Source organism: Lactuca saligna, chromosome 4, assembly GCF_052625555.1.
Source record: "Lactuca saligna cultivar CGN05327 chromosome 4, ASM5262555v1, whole genome shotgun sequence".
NCBI classification, from domain to species: domain Eukaryota; kingdom Viridiplantae; phylum Streptophyta; class Magnoliopsida; order Asterales; family Asteraceae; genus Lactuca; species Lactuca saligna.
Genome location: NC_136420.1, coordinates 311,603,301 through 311,623,129, shown reverse-complemented (window position 1 = coordinate 311,623,129; position 19,829 = coordinate 311,603,301). Strand labels below are relative to the sequence as shown.

At 38.4% G+C, this 19,829-nt stretch overlaps 2 protein-coding genes across 3 annotated transcripts in view; one reads left to right on the top strand and one right to left on the bottom strand.

Moving 5' to 3' along the window:
• Positions 1-457: 457 nt before the first annotated feature.
• Positions 458-3,965, bottom strand: LOC145043962 (L-ascorbate oxidase homolog). 2 transcript variants are annotated; one of them, XM_078992746.1, is made up of 8 exons: positions 3,811-3,965; positions 3,454-3,623; positions 3,225-3,334; positions 2,459-2,729; positions 2,052-2,148; positions 1,596-1,941; positions 1,157-1,522; positions 458-996 (listed from the first exon to the last, which is right to left on the bottom strand). In XM_078992746.1, exons 2-8 carry the CDS (start codon positions 3,598-3,600, stop codon positions 714-716), a joined length of 1,620 nt encoding a protein of 539 aa, XP_078848872.1. In that variant the 5' UTR covers positions 3,601-3,623; positions 3,811-3,965; the 3' UTR covers positions 458-713. The 2 variants fall into 2 exon arrangements, with proteins under 2 accessions (XP_078848872.1, XP_078848871.1); XM_078992745.1 differs by lacking the exon at positions 3,811-3,965 and adding an exon at positions 3,725-3,804.
• Positions 3,966-9,269: 5,304 nt separating this feature from the next.
• LOC145040863 (putative E3 ubiquitin-protein ligase BAH1-like 1) overlaps positions 9,270-19,829 on the top strand; it is a 42,202-nt gene continuing 31,642 nt past the window's right edge. The window contains exon 1 of the mRNA XM_078988753.1: positions 9,270-9,473. Within this exon, the coding sequence (XP_078844879.1) occupies positions 9,270-9,473 (204 nt within the window). The remainder of the gene's footprint in view (positions 9,474-19,829) is intronic.

Sequence of the window (19,829 nt, the reverse complement as noted above, 5' to 3'; positions counted from 1 at the left end):
CAAACTCAAAAATTCTACTCAAAAGTAAGTTATTCTTTGTGTGATTTTAATCTAAAATATCATTTAGCTTTCTTTATGTACATGTAGTAAAACAGTGAAGGATTTCTTGCCATCGTCCCGAAATTTTAAGGTAAACTTCAATTTCGTCGATTAATTGTGTGTATATATATATATATATATATATATATATATATATATATATATATATATATATATATATATATATATATATATATATATATATATATATATTGGTTATTATTATCTTTTAAGTAGTTTGATGTTGATTGATTACGTTCTAAGCAATATTGCTACCAATTTTGGCTGGCCTAAATTCATTTTTGCCTCTAATTTGATACATAAATACAAAATAAAACACATTATAATAATATTGTATAAAGATAAAACAATTTAAAAAATTTAAAATATAACGACTCAACAAGCAATGAAAAGGAAATTGTAAATATGTTTGCTATATTTCAATAGACTTTTCGAAATACAATACCTTAACAATATAAAACTTGAAAGTAGAACGTTATAATATACAAATATAAACCCTAAAATGAAACGGAGACGTCCAAGAAAATAAAGAATAAAAAACCGAGACCAAAAAACATGTCCTAATCTTCGTAAACATGCTCGAATCATCTAAATATTATCGAATAATTTTTGTGATCAATCCTTCATGACCTTAGAGTAAACAAATAAATCATTTAGAAACGTCGTCCTGCGGCTCTACCACAAAGAAGAGTATTCGAAGGAATATCATATTCATTCGCAAGACTCTTAACCGGATTATAAACTCTCAAGTAGAATTGTTGACCTAGATATTGTCGTTCCCACATCGAAGATCTTAGGTTCCACATTCCTTGGTTATCCAATGAAACATAAATTGCACTCCATGAGTTAGGGTATACTTGCACCGTGTGTCGTGTAAGAGCATCCACAAGATTGTAACTTTTTCGGCTCTCTTGACTCCATTGCCCAGACCCATATCTACAATGTCATAACTTAATCTGGTAAGCTATATATGGATGTTTCTTTTTGACTTAATGCAAAGACAGATCGTCAGGAAAATAAAACTTTTCCATTTTAGATATCTGTAAACATCATTAATCCAGACAACACTTATAATAAAAAAGAAGCAGAGTCTTACCCTACGGGCCAAAAGTCATAGCCATCAAGATGCCACGACTGCACGATCTTCTCATTGTTTTGGAAGACGATTTCAAGAAAGTCATGAAGTGAGGCCCCCATAACGGCGGTGGCAACGGTTGCTGCACCGCCGTTTGGGGTCATTTGCATGGTGTTCATAGAATAAACACCGGGAATATTGAAGTAATCCGCGAGCTTCAATGGGGTGTCTGCATTGATGTAAGACACCCCATTGACAGCATATCGGTTCTTCCCATTTATTAGGTTTGCAGAGTTGCTCAACACGATTGTCCTTGTGGGTGTGATTGTTCCGTAATGGAATGAACCTTGCGGATTCGGCCTTGCTGCGTTCGATGTAAGGTTCCATCTAAACAAAAAAAATAGGAATTAGAATCGGAATCGGAAACGGAATCGGAATCGGAATCGGAAAGCTATTATACCTGATTGTTCTAGCTTGTTGCATTGACCAATGAACTTGGTAGGTTGGGCCAGCGGGAATGGGACCAGAGACGGGGGTTTGGGAATTGGAATAGTGTAATACCGAAACCGAAGTAAGAATTTTTCTTGTAAACCGTGTCGAAGCAACAACATAGTAATCTTTTGGAGTTTGATCTAATGTAACTAGAACCGAAATCGATTGACCAACATGGACATCGAGTGAATCGTATAAATTTTGAACCACATTTGACCCTTCAACTTCGACAAGTTTCATTTTATGTCCTTGAATCCTAAAGTTAAAGGAAGTCGACAAACCCATATTCGAGATTCTAAACATGTATGTTTGACCTGAAAAATGAAACAAAAAATAGCAACATAGTTTAGACCGTTGACTTTAAACTACTTTGCTACCTTTAACAAAAATTTATTCTTTTAGGGAGTAAAATGTCGAAAATGACCTTGATCGCCACTAAAGGTGGTTCGTGTTTGTCCATTTACAAGAATGCCATCTGGGAAAGGAAGCGATCTTCCTGAATCAAGATATTGTTGTAACCCCTGAAACAATAAAACACGTTTTCAATACTAAGACATGCATTCAATCAAGAACGAAAATCATTTATATCATGACAAAAAAACATTTGTATCTTTTTTCTATAGCTTTTGACTTTTTAAGAGTAAAAAATAATGATTTTAATCCCCAAAATCACCAAAACCCGTTTAGGTTTTAGTGAAAATTATAAATACCCACAATAATCTGCAACAAAAGCAACTCATTTACTATCTTTTTTGACTAAAATACCTAAAAGTAGTAAAGTAAAATTTGAAATTAAAGATTTCAAGATTTGAATTTTGACTTTATCTTCACCTTATGGTTGGATTTGTACCAATCACCGATGAGTAAATTAAAATCACCGGCGGGAATTGCATATGGAACCGGAATACGAGGTCGAGCATAAACATTAATCGCTCCAAAACCACCGGCGGCTTTGTGCATTCCGGTCGACGGGAAGTATGTGTAGCCTCCGATTTGATCTTTTGGTTGGAATTTGTATGTGAAATTGGAATTCGGTGGAATCGGACAATTTGTGCCCAAAACCCCATCTTGCCATGAATTCTTTCTTTGTTTAATTCCATTCCTACAAGATACATAATTTTTTCAATTATATGATTCATGATTGATGATTCCAAGTTTCCAACCACAAAAGGGGTAAGTTCTAATTTTTTAACTCATAATGTTAAATTTGTCAAATTAGGTTAGTGGTTTTTAACTTTTTATTTCAAGGTGAAAATGTTTGACCTATAACAAAAAAGAAGAGATCAATTGAGTAATGTGAATTACAAAATTGATTTATGAATAATATCCACCATAAAAGACCTTTAAAAGAATTTATATTTCGCAATAAAATTTCAAAATTGTTTATATTGTGCATTAAACATGCAAAATTGTTGATGAATTGTGAAATTATTTATAGAAAAAACTTGTACATAAGAAGTAATTACATAATTTTCGTAAATACATAACTGATCAATTTGTTAAGCATTATATGATACACGATTCTATTTTTGTGATTATTCCATTTTCCCTTTATGTTAAATGCATTTGGCAGATGTGAAATGACAAAAAGACTCACCATGTCAAGAGGAAAGGTTGGTCTAGATTATTGATGAGATTGAGGATAATATTGTCATTTGTGACAACATCAAGCTTAGGACCAGGAAATTGACCATTGATTAAGATAATCTGCAAAACAAACGTCAAAAATTAATTAGCAAAAAGAGTAAATTTCACTAAATTAAAACTAAAAAAAAAAAAAAAAAAAAAAAAGTAAGAAACAATTAGAGGCTTAAACAATCAAGAACCTGTTGAGGGACACCAAGAGGAGAAGCAGTTCCATAAGTAACAGTCCAAGTGAAGAACTTATAAGGGTCCTCTGCTTTCACCATGGAAGAAGAACTCAAAATACCCAAAATCAAAATCGTCAAATGGAGCAGCATTTTCTTCTCCATTTCACCGGGATCAACGAAAATCCCTGCAAATTTTCAAACTTTTTTTCATTAAATTTGTTATTTGCAACTGGGCGTCATCAATATTTCTAGAAAGAGCACAAAATGTTAAGAAAAAACAGAATACAAAAGAACGCCGACAAAAATGAGCAAAAACAGAGCATTCTGCGGGAAAAAAAACCCTAGTGATGTGAAAGGGAAATGGGCACATACCAGGTATGAATGAAGAGCAATTGGTTAAAATGTGAATGAACACGACAAAATGAAAGAACAACTGTGAATTATCGCTATCAAATCCAAACTGGAGGCATCTATATATAGATAAAGATTGCAATTTGCAAATATTCTACTGATAAGCAAAAGGGTTACCTGGTGTATGATGGAAAGGGTAAACCCCAAAAAGGAAAAGGTGACAGCTTTTGAAATTCGGCGCATTTCACGCGGTTTCTAGTAATCATTGATTTTATTTGATAATTGAAGATGGCCATTCTTGTCTGTAAATCTATGATTATGAATGGAAGCTTGTTTAGATTGTTTTTATTCGATGGATTTATGTATTTCGTTTTTAATTTGATACCCTTGATGTTTGGATATTATCACTAATACCCCTTTATCGTTGTTGCTATCAGCATTCTTTGTTTGTGAATAGACCTGGCACTGGGGCGGGTTTGGAGCGAGTCGTGCTTGATCCAAACCCGTTAACAAATTTCAAATTCCGATCCAAAAGCACTCCGTAACCCGTAGGGTTTTAAATAATCAAACTCATACCCTTATCTGCTGAATCAACAAATATTCAAACCCGTTCCATAACTCATAGTTTTTTGAATAATCAGACACATTTTACTTAAATTTCAAAATAACATTTATTAAATAAAACAAATATTGATTTAAATAACACATTATGTACCGGAGGACTTTCGATTGGAATTAAAATCATTTTTGTAGTAACTTCTTATTGGTTTTTAATCGTTGATTACATTGCTAGAGAATAGCAATTGCAAACGTTCTTCTTATTGATAAATGACTGTTTGGTTGATAATATATAAATGAAATGAAATCATGTTTCTTGGTAGAATACTAAAATTTTAGAAGTCGATTCATTGATTCTTATGTAAAAACAGTTTAGTTTTTGGCATTTTCTCTTTGAACTTTCGATTAGAATTAAAAACTAAACTTTAGGTTGTATAAAATACGAATTTATAATTCTAAAATTTATACGGGACGGGTTATAAACGGATCGGATCGGTGATGATCCATACCCGACCTTTTTAACAAAAGTGTTAGCCGGTACGGATCATTAACAAGTAAATGGATCAAAATATATGTTTCAAACTCATATAATTATTAAGGGTTTGCATCGAATAAGGGTAAAAACTCGTTTAATTACCAGGCGTACTTGTGAACAAACATATATAAAAAACTATATTCAGTTTTGTTAGGTTTAGTTTTATTTGGGTTTTAACATTTTTTAATTAACTATATTCGATTTTTGTAGATATAGTTTTATTCGGTTTTTTAATATTTTTAAATTAACTAGAAGAGAACAAAATAAGGTTCAATTTAATTGATTTTGAGACTGATGTTAATATCCTTATGATTTTTTGCTTACATTCGTTTTTGTTATATTTTGCTTTATTCGGCTTTTTAACATTTTAATCGACTATAAGGAAACAAAATAAGGTTTAGTTTAATCAATTTAAGGTATTAACATTAATATCCTGATGGATTTTAATATCGACATTAATTGCTTGTGAACAAACATGTAGTGACAACTACATTCAGCTTTCATCTCACCATGTATTGTTTATTTGGGGTTTTAACAATTTCAAATCGACTATAACAAAACAAAAGAAGGTTGAATCAATATTGGGATATTAACATTAATACCCTTATGGTTTTTGCTATCAATATTATTTGCTTGTTATCAAACATGTATTGACCACTACATTCAATTCTGAGGTTTTGTTTTATTCGGTTTTTGACCATTTTTAGATTAATTATAACCAAACAAATAAGGTTCAGTTTAATCCGTGTGAGATGTTAACATTAGTACCCTTATAGTGTTTGCACTCTTTGCTTGTAAATAAACATGTAGTTACAACTACATTTGGTTTTATCGGGGTTTCTTTTTCAGATTTTTAATATTTTTAAAGTCATCATAGGGCGTGTTTGGTACGGAGTTTTTGGAAGCGTTTAAGAGCTTCTAGCTTTTAGCTTTTGACAAAACGCTTTAGTTTAAGCAAAAAGCTTCGTTTGGCAATACGAGTGTTTAGCTTTTAGTTTTAACAAAACGCTCCGATTCTAAAAGCTACTTCATGTAGCTTTTAACAAAACGCTCCGGAGCTTTTAAAATCAATTTCCATAACTACCCTTAAAAATATATTTATATATATTTTTATTTTTAATCAATTGTCCTTTTATGTAATTTTATATATTTCAAAAGCTTCCAGCTACTTTTGTCAAACATTCATATAACAAATAAAAGCTACAACTTCTCGCTACCAGCTACCAGCTACACGCTACCAGCTAACCGCTACCCGCTTCTAGCTAACAGCTACTTTTGCCAAACACGCCCATAACCAAAAATATAAGGTTTGATTTAAATGATTTAGGTTTGTTCAGTTAACCTATTAAACTAAATAAAATTTAACTATTAGTTTTTTTCTTTGAACATAAAGGACATGAAATAAATCAAGAAGTGCATCAATTGGAACATGAGTTGAGTATTAAAAACACATCTTTAATATTTGAAAAGTAGTAAGGTGAGGTTCGACACATGTTTTACTAGTGGAATGTTTTACCATTAAACAACATACAAAATAAATTACATACCAATTTTCACATTCTACAATATATTTTACATTAGATAATGATAAATAAAAATTCATGTGGCTATTAAAGTAAGATATAAAAATATTAATCTAGTTTTTAATTGGCTAATTTGAACCAAATTATTCAAAAATCATATAACTCAAACCCAATAGCTTATTCAGTTTCACTTTCAAATAGAAGACTTGTCACTAGAATATGTCCAACATTTTAATACTATATAAACATTAACTTATAAAGTTACTTCTTTTATTATTTTTTATTTTATGTAGTTTGGTATGAAATAAATTTTTTTATTAATGATTAGATCACTTATAGTCACTGGATTTTTCTGTTTGTTTCGTTATATATTGTTTAAGTTTTTTTAGTCACTGAATTTTTATTTTTTTATTTTAGTCGTTCTAAACGGTAATAGTCAATGTAAGCAACGTAACTACCGACATATTATGGAACACGTCGTCAGAGTTATAATAAATTTTTTATGTCTTTAATTTTAATCATTACATTTTGTTTAAGTTGTCATTAGTCATTGTATTTGTTTAAAAGTTTCACTCTAGTCACTCTACCTTTTCATTATCCTTTATATTAAAAAAAAAAACTATATTTTTCCTTCTCTCCACAGCTAAATTTATTACAACAATTATTTTAGAATAAATTATATGAATGGTCATGTGATTTAGAATAGCATGCCCACTTAGTTCTTAACTTTTTTAACTCGGACAATCTCCATAGATTTCAAAAGACTAATTTTCCCTCCTCCATTCCATCGTTTTTGTCGTTGGAAAAAACTTATACAATCACCATCGATAACTAGTTTTATTTTGATCTTCTCCACCCTTTGTAATTTGATATCAAGAGCAATGATGTTATATTGATTTTTTCTTTATATGTATTTTGGATTTCAAGACATCAAATGAAGTTATTGATAATAATCACTTACCATATAATTAAGACTGCCATCAAACATGCTACCTACATTTTCTTTGGTAAAACTAGTTTATGTTTTTAATTGCTTTATTAGGGGAGAGCATAAAATTTAAAAGTAGATATGACAAAGGGAAAATAGCAGTGGCAAAATAGTATAAAAAATTCGAAAATTAGTGCACTCCGTACAAACAAAGTTAGGTGTTATCGGCTCCACTATTTTGCACCATAACGAAACTGTCAGTGTGCTTTGTATAAAAGCATAGCCTTTGTGCATTGAAGGAGGACTGATCCACTTGATTTAAGATCCTAGAAGAAGACATAGACATGGCAGTGGTTTTGCACATATTTCCTTAGGATATCATGGCAAAAAGGAATATTGTCATCTCATAAGGTTATGAGTTATTATGGGTTATAGTGATTAAAATAAAAGCTTTAAATAAGTTTATTGGCTAATGGTAGTTTAAACAAAGTGTAATGATTAAAATAAAACAGCTAGAAAAATTCACTGACTAATTATAATTTTGATAACATCGTTTCAGATTGATGTCAATAGTCACACCATTTACACCGATTGGAATGACTAAAATGAAGATAAACAATTTTATTGACTAACAATAGTTTAAACAAAATATAATGACTACAATAAAACATTTAGAAAAGTTTGATGACTAAAAATAACTTATACCCTTGGTTTTATATTCAAGTGGATAGAGTTTAAAATCTTGAGGTGCTTTAGTGTTAACAAATAAACTAAAGGAATATATATGTGGTTTATATAAAACAGAGGAGGAAATTGCATGTTGGTTAAGATTCCATAGTTTACGCCACCGTGTCATTGCTGTCATGATCCTTTCCAATGCTCAAATTGAATTGCGGGTCCTCTGACATTTCAAGTCACAAAGTGGATAAAGGTTTGGTCGGTTAAAATGGTAAAAAGACCCAAACACATTAATCAATCCATTTGCAATTTAAATGATGAAAGTAAGTTTATGTATATATTTAGTTTTTATTCAAACTAAGTTATAACATGTGGACATTATGGTTAAGAAAGGTAAAATTAATTTTAATTAAATTATAAGTTAACTATTAATCAATGATAATAAAAATTTGACAAAATTGCAAGAATGTGGTATGTCGAAAATTATTATTTTGGACCAAAACAGGTTTGGACTAGCATCAATGGTGCAAACATTTCCATTTTATTGTGAGTTTGGTCCATTTTGATTTAATTTTTTCTAAAATAACGATTTTTCCCTTTTGTCTTTATTTTTTCCATTTTTTTATTACAGAAATAAAAAAAGAATTACCATCTCTCTCATTCACACACACACACACATTCTCTCTCTCTCTCTCTCTCTCTCTCTCTCTCTCTCTTGTTTCTTGATTACCACCGACCAAAGAAGAAGACACCAGCGGCTGCCACCAACCTAGGCTGCCCCTCCGTCTCCTTCAGGTCAGGTAGCACCACCCAAACACCTGCTTCGATCGTTGCTGCTCTCCCTTTGAACCACGACAGTCGACGACGAGAGAAAGGAGATTGAGATTCGAAGTAAGGGTTTCTCGGCGGCTAGGGTTTTCAGATGGGTTGTCCTCTATCTCCACTGCTCCGATGACGACTTCAACTCTGCAAATCCTACATGGAAGAACACAATAACAAACCCGACTCAGTCCGTCCCTCTTTCTAAGTCCGTTCTTAACAGGTTTCCCCATTTCTCAGATCTACATACACTCCAGATGTGACTGACGAAAGAGACAAAGGTGAAGCCGGAGAAACCCTTTCTATTTACGGAGGTTTGCTGATGGCGGCGACGACTTCCTCTCCCTAGATTTTCATATATGTTGTGGTGTTTGTGTGTGTGTGTGTTTAATATCGTTGGTCTTTTTCGAGTTTGTGGGTGTGTCAAAATCAAACCCAGATGTCTCAGGTTTGTAGCGACGCCGGATCTGGATATATGGATCTATCGTCCTCCCTAGCTTTTCAGATCTGTTGTGGTGATGATTTTGCCAAAATGTCGATGTTGGTGGTGGTGTTGAACCGATGGCGATGGTTGCCGGAAAATCCGACTGGTGTTGGTGGTTACCGGAAAATTCAACTGTTGTTGGTGTTTGCCGGAAAATTTGTAACAGCCCGGAATTTTCAGGTATTTATTTTGGACTTAATTATGGAAATTGTGAGTGGACTTGGCGAGTTGGAGCCCAGACTCGGCAAGTAGGATCACGGATTTGGGTGCGGGTTCGCGTCCGGACTCGACGAGTCCAAGAGTGGACTCGGCGAGTCCACGCTGTGTGGTGAAACCCTAATTTCCGGGGTTTGCGGCCTATTTAAAGGGCCTTATGGCCGTCATTTGTGCTCACCCAACCCTTAGAGAGAAACCCTTGCGAGCTGGAACGTTTTAAGAGAGAAAGGGAGCCTTATTGACCTTGTGTGTGTGATCTAGCAAAGAAGGAAAAGGATCTAAGCAAGAGGAAGCAAAGGAGGTTGTTATTCAGTGGATTTGAAGCTTAGAGCATCGATCTAGAGGTATGAATTTGATCCATTTTTTGATTTGTGGAGTATTGGGAGATCTAGGGTTTCTTATGGACATTTATGGAATGATTTGATGCCAAATAGTCCCCTTCTTGTGTTGAGACTCTGGATCTGGATCGATAGAGGTCCAGAGAGCCTCACTCTTCCAGCTTTATGCACAGCAATGGAGTTTATGGCCTTGAGATATTGAAATTGAGACAAAAACATCATTTAGGGTCATATAGAGATTGTATGTGCATCAAGATAGTGACTTTACATGCTAAATAAGCTTGGAGGGACTAGATCTATGGGTTAATGGACTGGATCTGACCTCATAAACAAGTTTTAGTCATTGCATGGCACGGACTCGCCGAGTCCGAAGAACAGACTCGGCGAGTAGTATGAATGTTGCCCAATCATACAGCGTGTGGTCTTGCCGAGTTGGGAAGGGTTGACTCAGTGAGTCAGGGGGAAATCAGAGTGGACAGGTGGACTGAGTCAAGTTGGACTCGCCGAGTTGTTCTTGAGACTCGGCGAGTTGAGTCGTGGTGGCCCCACAACTCATACTAGGAGGGACTCGTCGTGTTAGGGGAATACTCGATGTGTCAAGGGAGGATTTCAGGGAAATTAGTGTATACGCTTAGACTCGCCGAGTCGCTATATGCACTCGCCGAGTCCGATCAAAGTTGATTGTTGACCGTTAACCAGGGTTGACTTTTGTTGACTTATTAAGGAGTAGCCAACCTTAGTTGGGAAAGTGTTAATTAGAGATGTATTGTGATTTAGGAGGACTATAGCTTGGGAGATCGAGCGCTAGTGATTTCAGGACTTACGACTTATCGAGATACGCGAGGTGAGTCTTTTCACTATACTTTACCTTAAGTAGGTAACCAGAGTTATGTGACAAAGTATCTGTATGCTATGTATGTTATGTGTTGTACTGCATTATTTCTATGTGATTTATGTTGTGCATGTTTAGAGAGTTAGAACCGGAAGGTTCACAGAGTTAGAACCTGAGGGTTCACAGAGTATGGGTGCACGAACCCACAGAGTCATAGCCTTGAGTGGCTAATATGTGTTATATGTGGTATTTTGGGGAACTCACTAAGCTTTGTGCTTACAGTGTTTGATGTTATTGTTTCAGGTACTAGTGACGACAGCGGGAAGGCGCCCGCTTGATCCGTACACACACACGGAGTTTATACATTTGTGATCTTGGGATTTTGTATTTACTTGAATTGGATAATTAATATGGTTGTTTTATGAATATTAAATGAATTATGTTTTACGAAAATTTGAAAATTTTGTTTGAAATTCACGGTGTTACAATTTGGTATCAGAGCCTTGGTTTGAGGGATTCGGGTACACCTTCGGGAGTATTTGAACTCAAACTGAGGATTTGGAAAAAATATTTTCAAAAGAAAATTTAACTTTTCTAGAGTAAAAGATTTTTTTGAAAAATTCAAGGAAGAAACGTGTGTACAATCAGTCAGCGCCCGAACGGTGATTTCCCAAAATACCCTTATATTATATGTTATGGTGTAATCTCTTGTTAGAGTAGGCTATGTATTCTTATTAGGACTAGAGTGCCCTGATTTGTGATGCCTTAGCCTAGGGAGATGTGAGCTTCTATGAGATGCTTGAGAGCAAATAGGTAGCAACGAGGAGCTTATGAGAGATCTATTAGGGAGTGATAGAGTACTTGGAATTTGGGATCCGAAGAGGAAGATTTGGGGTGTGTACTGAGATGGTGTGGACAGTAGTATTGGGCCCATACTATTGAAAGCACCGGGGCGGTGCACAGCCCAAATAAGAATCTTTGGAATACCAAGAATCAAGGAGGGATGGATTGTCGAGTGTGAGTATGCTCGAGCGGATTCTAATTTATTGTATGTTGTATTTCAGAGGTTGATCATGGTGAGGACACATCATATGCCGGAGGGTGTCGGGGCTAGTGATGAGGAGATCCGGCAGATCATTCATGAGGAGGTGGCTGCGGTCATCAGAGCAGAGATACCAGAGATGTTCGGATCTATTAAGACCGCGCTGATCGAGACTTTCGACGAGCGTTATGCCGCTCTTTCTGAGGCTGCGGTTGCAGCGGCCACTGCAGCTGTTGCTGCTGCTAGGCCGCAGGGTGGTGACGCGTTGCTGTTCCGGGAGTTCAGCAACACGAAACCACCGAAGTTCGATGGGACCTAGGACCCGGTGGCAGCCATGAGATGGATTTCTGACATAGAGGGGTGTTTCTTCACCTGCTCATCCCCTGAGCATCTGAGAGTACGGTTCGCGCTGAACCAGCTTCGCTTGGGAGCGAAGGACTGGTGGAAGTTTGTCACAGCACATTTTTCGCCTGTTGAGCTTGCGGCAGTGACCTGGGAGAGGTTCACTGCTATGTTCCGAGATGAGTATGTTCCCCAGGTAGAGCGGGAGCGGTTGGCCCAGGAGTTTCTGACCCTCAATCCGGGTACTGAGTCTGTTACAGTGATCACCAGGATGTTTCACGAGAGGGCGATGTTTTGCCCTGAGCACATGTCCACTGAGCAGGCACGTATGAGTCGATATTTGAGTATTTTGAGACGAGACATTCGGGAGTTCGTGGCGAACTCCTCATACCGGACATTTGCCGAGCTTCAAGCAAATGCCCGGAAGTGGGAGATTGAGCTGGAGACCCAGGCTAGGGAGGAGGTTGAGTCTCAGGGGAGGGATCGGCGACCGGTACATTTCCAGCCGACAGCCAAGCGGGCCAAGCCCGCTGATCCCAAATCAAGAAGCCAGAAGGGCTGCACTTGTGGAAAGTGCGGCAAGGGTCATGACGGAGTGTGTAGAGCGGGATCTTGCTACAAATGTGGCAAGGAGGGGCATATGGCCAAGGACTGCCCTAAGGGGTTTGCAGTATGTTTTCACTGCAACCAGACCGGACACCGGAAGGCGGAGTGTCCGCAGTTGCGGTGATCGGCTCAGGGAGCACCTCAGGGATCTGCCCCTGCCGCCATCAGAGCTACCGGGAGTGGGCCAGTGAAGGCCGAGGCGCCGAGGGCATGAGGGAGAGCATTTCAGTTGACCGCGGAGGAGGTCCGCGTAGCGCCCGATGTCGTGGCTGGTATGTATTCTTTCGTGTATTTATCATAATGTCGAAATATTATGCTTATATTATGTTATGCGTAGGTACTTTTCTTGTGAATTCTATACCTGCCTTGGTATTATTTGACTCGGGTGCGAGTCGGTCCTTTGTATCTTTGGCCTTTAGTCAGCACATCAGTATTAGTCGCGAGGCGCTGAGTTGGCCTCTAAGAGTTTCCATAGGTGACGAGAAGGCGATATATGCCACGGAGGTGATCCGTGGGTGTGTACTCGAGATTTTCGGTGTTGAGTTCCCGATTGATTTGGTTCCTATTGCCATAGGGGATGTTTGTGTCATCGTGGGCATGGACTGGTTGAGCAAGTTCGGTGCGGTTATGGATTGCGAGCGATAGCTAGTGACCATACGAGACCCTAGTGGGGGAGTTCTTATAGTGTACGGCGAGGGTACCCGTTCTGGATCAGCATTTTGTTCGGCCGCTAGGGTGAGGCAGTGTTTACAGCAGGGCTGTAAGGGTTTTGTAGCGTACGTGTCAGATACGTGGGTTGATTCCGGGAGGCCGAGGTCGGTGGAGGATGTTCCTATTGTGCGTGAGTTTCCAGATGTTTTTCCGGAGGAGTTGTCGGGGGTGCCTCCCGTGAGGCAAGTAGAGTTCAGTATTGATTTGGTCCCGAGGGCAGCGCCTATTGCTAAGGTGCCTTATCGTCTTGCACCTCCAGAGATGCAAGAGCTATCCTCGCAGCTTCAGGAGCTGCTGGGGAAAGGGTTTATTCGGCCGAGTAGCTCGCTGTGGGGAGCACCCATTCTGTTTGTAAAGAAGAAGGATGGTTCACATCGGATGTGTATTGATTACCGAGAATTGAACAAGCTGACGGTCAAGAACCGTTACCCGTTGCCGAGGATCGACGATTTGTTCGACCAGTTGTAGGGAGCATCTTGGTTCTCCAAGATCGATTTGAGGTCTGGGTACCATCAGGTGAGGGTACGAGATGAGGACGTCCAGAAGACAGCGTTTAGGACGCGTTATGGGCATTATGAGTTTGTGGTGATGCCTTTCGGGCTCACCAATGCCCCGGCAGTGTTCATGGATCTCATGAACCGGGTATGCAGGCCAATGTTGGATCGGTCGGTGATCGTATTTATTGATGACATTCTGGTATATTTGAGATATAGGGAGCAGCACAAGGAGCATTTGAGGGAAATTCTCGGAGTTCTGAGATCGGAGAGGCTTTATGCCAAATTCTCCAAGTGCGATTTCTGGTTGCGAGAGGTCCAGTTCCTAGGACATCTTGTCAACCAGGATGGAATATTGGTCGATCCGGCCAAAGTGGAGGCGGTGATGAGTTGGGAGGTGCCGAGGTCACCCTCCGAGATCAGGAGTTTTCTAGGGTTGGCCGGTTATTATCGAAGATTTATCAGGGATTTTTCTCAGATCGCAGTGCCACTTACTAGGTTGACCCGGAAGGGTGTTGCTTTTTATGGGGCCCCGAGCAGCAGGTCTCCTTTGAGACGCTTCGCCAAAGGTTATGCGAGGCCCCGGTGTTAGCCCTCCCGGAGGGAATGGAGGATTTTGTCGTATACTGCGATGCATCGATTTTGGGATTGGGAGCGGTATTGATGCAGAGAGGGCATATGATAGCGTATGCATCGAGACAGTTGAAGCCTCATGAGTCGAGGTATCCCACCCACGACCTAGAGTTGGGGGCAGTGGTGTTTGCCCTCAAGATTTGGCGCCATTATTTGTATGGGGTTCGGTGTACGATTTACACGGACCATAAGAGTCTAAAGTATTTGATGGATCAGCCCAACCTGAATATGCGACAAAGGAGGTGGTTGGATGTGGTTAAGGATTATGATTGCGAGATCTTGTATCATCCGGGCAAGGCTAATGTAGTAGCTGACGCCCTGAGTCGTCGGGGGGAGAGTGCCCCGTTGCAAGGTGTATGTTTACGGTTGACTGTGATGACTCTGGTGTTGGACACCATTCGAGGAGCACAGGCTGAGGCAATGAGGTCGGAAAACCAGAAGAGAGAGCGAGTTGTTGGTTTGATATCAGAATTTGTTACCGATGGTCGGGGGCTTATGACTTTCCAGGGGCGTATTTGGGTACCATTCGTGGGAGGTGCACGTGCCATTTTGATGGAGGAGGCTCATCGGTTGAAGTTCTCGATCCATCCCGGGGCCACTAAGATGTATCTGGATTTGAGGAAAGAGTATTGGTGGCCCTGTATGAAGAGAGATGTTGCGTGGTTCGTTGAGAGGTGCTTAACCTGCCGTAAGGTTAAGGCCGAACATCAGAGACCGCATGGTAAGTTGCAGCCGTTGGAGATTCCCGAATGGAAGTGGGAACAGATCACCATGGATTTCATCACCAAATTGTCGAGGACTGTTCGAGGAGTTGATGCAATTTGGGTGATTGTAGATAGGTTGATGAAGAGTGCCCACTTTCTTGCCATCAGTGAGAGTTCGTCTGCGGAGAAGTTAGCAGAGGTATATGTGAGGGAAGTGGTGTCTCGGCATGGGGTGCCGATCTCGATTGTCTCCGACCGTGACGTGTGTTTCACTTCCAGGTTCTGGAAGAAGTTCCATGAGGAGTTGGGTACTAGGTTGCATTTTAGTACCGCATATCACCCCCAGACCGATGGACAGAGTGAGCGGACGATTCAGACCCTCGAGGACATGCTCCGAGCATGTGTTTTGGATTTCGGGGGAAGTTAGGATACGTATTTGCCTTTGGCCAAGTTTTCTTACAACAACAGCCATCATTCAAGCATTGGTATGCCACCCTTTGAGCTGTTGTACGGGAGGAAGTGTCGGACCCCCATTTGCTGGGGAGAAGTCGGGCAGCGTGTTATGGGCAACACGGAGATAGTACTTCAGACGACAGAACAGATCCAGCAGGTCAGACAGAGGTTACTGACTGCACAAAGTCGGCAAAACAGTTACGCGGACAGACGTCGGTCCGAGCTTGAGTTCCAAGTCGGTGATTTTGTGCTCCTGAAGGTCTCTCCTTGGAAAGGAGTGATCCGATTCAGGAAGAGAGGCAAATTGGGGCCCCGATATATCGGACCATTTCGGGTAATCGCAAGGGTAGGCAGGGTAGCCTATCGCTTGGATTTGCCGACAGAATTGGGGCAGATTCACGACACTTTCCATGTGTCGCAATTGCGGAAGTGTATAGTCGATGAGTCGGCAGTGGTTCCATTAGACGATATTCAGGTAGATGTGAGCCTGAATTATGCTGAGAGACCAGTGGCCATCAGGGATCGAAAAATCAAGGTTACGAGGAACAAGGAGGTACCTTTGGTCTTGGTTCAGTGGCAGCATCGGAAGGGGTCCGAGATGACGTGGGAACCGGAGCGTGAGATGCGAGAGCAGCATCCCGAGTTATTTGCAAAGTGAAACTTCGAGGGCGAATTCTAGTTCTAGTAGGGGAGAATTGTAACAGCCCGGAATTTTCAGGTATTTATTTTGGACTTAATTATGGAAATTGTGAGTGGGCTCGGCGAGTTGGAGCCCAGACTCGCCGAGTAGGATCAAGGATTTGGGCACGGGTTCGCGTTCGGACTCGACGAGTCCAAGAGTGGACTCGGCGAGTCCACGCTGTGTGGTGAAACCGTAATTTCCGGGGTTTGCGGCCTATTTAAAGGGCTTTATGGCCATCATTTGTGCTCACCCAACCCTTAGAGAGAAACCCTTGAGAGCTGGAACGTTTTGAGAGAGAAAGGGAGCCTTATTGACCTTGTGTGTGTGTGATCTAGCAAAGAAGGAGAAGGATCTAAGCAAGAGGAAGCAAAGGAGGTTGCTATTCAGTGGATTTTAAGCTTAGAGCATCGATCTAGAGGTATGAATTCGATCCATTTTCTGATTTGTGGAGTATAGGGAGATCTAGGGTTTCTTATGGACATTTATGGAATGATTTGATGCCAAATAGTCCCCTTCTTGTGTTGAGACTCTGGATCTGGATCCATAGAGGTCCAGAGAGCCTCACTCTTCCAGCTTTATGCATAGCAATGGAGTTTATGGCCTTGAGATATTGAAATTGAGACAAAAACATCATTTAGGGTCATATAGAGATTGTATGTGCATCAAGATAGTGACTTTACGTGCTAAATAAGCTTGGAGGGACTGGATCTATGGGTTAATGGACTGGATCTGACCTCATGAACAAGTTTTAGTCATTGCATGGCACGGACTCACCGAGTCCGAAGAACAGACTCGGCGAGTAGTATGAATGTTGCCCGATCATACAGCGTGTGGTCTTGCCGAGTTGGGAAGGTTTGACTCAGTGAGTCAGGGGGAAATCAGAGTGGACAGGTGGACTGAGTCAAGTTGGATTCGCCGAGTTGTTCTTAAGACTCGGCGAGTTGAGTCGTGGTGGCCCCACAACTCATACTAGGAGGGACTCGTCGTGTTAGGGGAATACTCGATGTGTCAAGGGAGGATTTCAGGGAAATTAGTGTATACACTCAGACTCGCCGAGTCGCTATATGCACTCGCCGAGTCCGGTCAAAGTTGATTGTTGACCGTTAACCAGGGTTGACTTTTGTTGACTTATTAAGGAGTAGCCAACCTTAGTTGGGAAAGTGTTAATTAGAGATGTATTGTGATTTAGGAGGACTATAGCTCGGGAGATCGAGCGCTAGTGATTTCAGGACTTACGACTTATCGAGATACGCGAGGTGAGTCTTCTCACTATACTTTACCTTAAGTAGGTAACCAGAGTTATGTGACAAAGTATCTGTATGCTATGTATGTTATGTGCTGTACTGCATTATTTCTATGTGATTTATGTTGTGCATGTTTACAGAGTTAGAACCGGAAGGTTCACAGAGTTATAACCTGAGGGTTCACAGAGTATGGGTGCACGAACCCACAGAGTCATAGCCTCAAGTGGCTAATATGTGTTATATGTGGTATTTTGGGGAACTCACTAAGCTTTGTGCTTACAGTGTTTGATGTTATTGTTTCAGGTACTAATGACGACCGCGGGAAGGCGCCGACTTGATCCGTACACACTCACAGAGTTTATACATTGTGATCTTGGGATTTTGTGTTTACTTGAATTGGATAATTAATATGGTTGTTTTATGAATATTAAATGAATTATGTTTTACAAAAATTTGAAAATTTTGTTTATAATTCACGGTGTTACAAATTTGGTTGCTGTTTGAATTCATGTGATGGAGGTGGTAGAAGGGGAAGAGGTTGGAGAGAGAGAGAGAGAGAGAGAGAGAGAGAGAGCATTTTTTTCTTTTCTTTCTTTTCTTTTTTGATTTTTGTAACAAAAAAATTGAAAAAACAAAATATAAAGGGCAAAATCATCATTTAAAACCAAAATGGACCAAACTCGCAATAAAATAAAACTTTTTATACCATTAGTGCTAGTCCAAACCTATTTGGCCCAAAGTGGCAATTTTCAACATACCACAGGGACCATTCTTGCAATTTTTCTAAAAAATTAAATAATTTATAAATATATTTATTTTTTGGTAATTTGATAATTATATAATGATTGGTTGAAAGTATAAAATCATAATGGTTTGAATACTCGATTGATAATTTGTATTTGTAGATATGTTAGAAAATTATGATATTGTATAATACAATAAAATTATGAATATAGTTTTAAAAATGGAAATATTCATGGAAAAGACATTATATGAAATTTAAACTATATTGTAATATAAGATAAGTAACTACATAAAAGAAAATTACTTATTCAAATGGAGAGAAGTAATGGTCATATACTAATAATAAATAATAAAATTGTACAAAATATTTATAAATCAAAAAAAAATTTATATACAAATATCATGATAACAATGTATGATGGACGAATGAATGGAGTTTTACCTAAAGTTAGAAACCTAACCATAATTTTTGAAAAATATCATATGAACAAAAAAAAAATTATATAAACCTACATACTTAGGTAAGGTTATCAAACTGACTAATAATACCCATTACATATACAAAAGTTTGTAGGACTAATAAGCAAACACCAATCCAAGAGTCAAAGTTGATAGAATACAAGAATGTACTTTCATTTGATTTGTAGAAATTCAAAATAATAACCATTAAAGGTGTTATTTTGAGAAAATATAGCAATGTACTTTATTTCATGTTTGTTAAAACTATTAAGATGACAAAATAAGGGTTGATTTGCAGTAATTTGAAGAAAGGAACCATTAAAGGGGACATGGTCACTACAAATGCAAATGGTGTCATCATTAAAAGATATTATTAAGTAGAACATGCCGCAAACTCATTAATACTACCCATTACATGCACAAAAGTCAGTCCACTACAAAAGAATAGATTAAACAACTAATAACGATGGCATTTTAGTAATCTATTGCTCTATTAATGATCACTACAAAATAAATTAAATAGATGTAAAATTAGTCACTAAACATTGTGTCTATGTATATACACTATATGTATTGTGTGTGTGTTTTGAAAGAGCTATTTGTAGTGTGTGTTTATCTGTAGGTAAGATGCTTTTTCTTGCAATTATTAGAAAAAAAAACCATAAATTGCAACTAAGATTGTAAAATCAACATTAAAATGAAAGTACATTGCTATTTCTTGCAATTAGCCAAAAGCAAGATGTTATCAAATACCTGTAAAGGTAACATCTTGTTACGTTTCAATTACAATGCACTTTAAGAGTAATATACTTTATGTTTTTCTTTTTTAGTTTCTTATCATTAACATGAGGGTCAAAAATAATAATTAACTTTCTTTCTACTATTTGTAAGAGAAAAATAATTTATGCCGTTAACTTTCCATAGAAATGTACTTTAAGGGCAATATACTTTATTTTACAACTAAAATTACATGGAAAAGAAAAATATACTTTTGAGACCATTAATGAATTTCACA

Bases quoted from the DNA above. Each gene is read 5' to 3' on its own strand.
- LOC145043962 (XM_078992745.1), bottom strand. From the start codon at position 3,761: ATGCTCTGTTTTTGCTCATTTTTGTCGGCGTTCTTTT. The intron at 3,624-3,724 runs GTATTCTGTTTT...GAAAATTTGCAG, and splicing joins ATTTTTGTCGGCGTTCTTTT to GGATTTTCGTTGATCCCGGT. The intron at 2,149-2,458 runs GTGAAGATAAAG...TTATTGTTTCAG, and splicing joins GGTACAAATCCAACCATAAG to GGGTTACAACAATATCTTGA.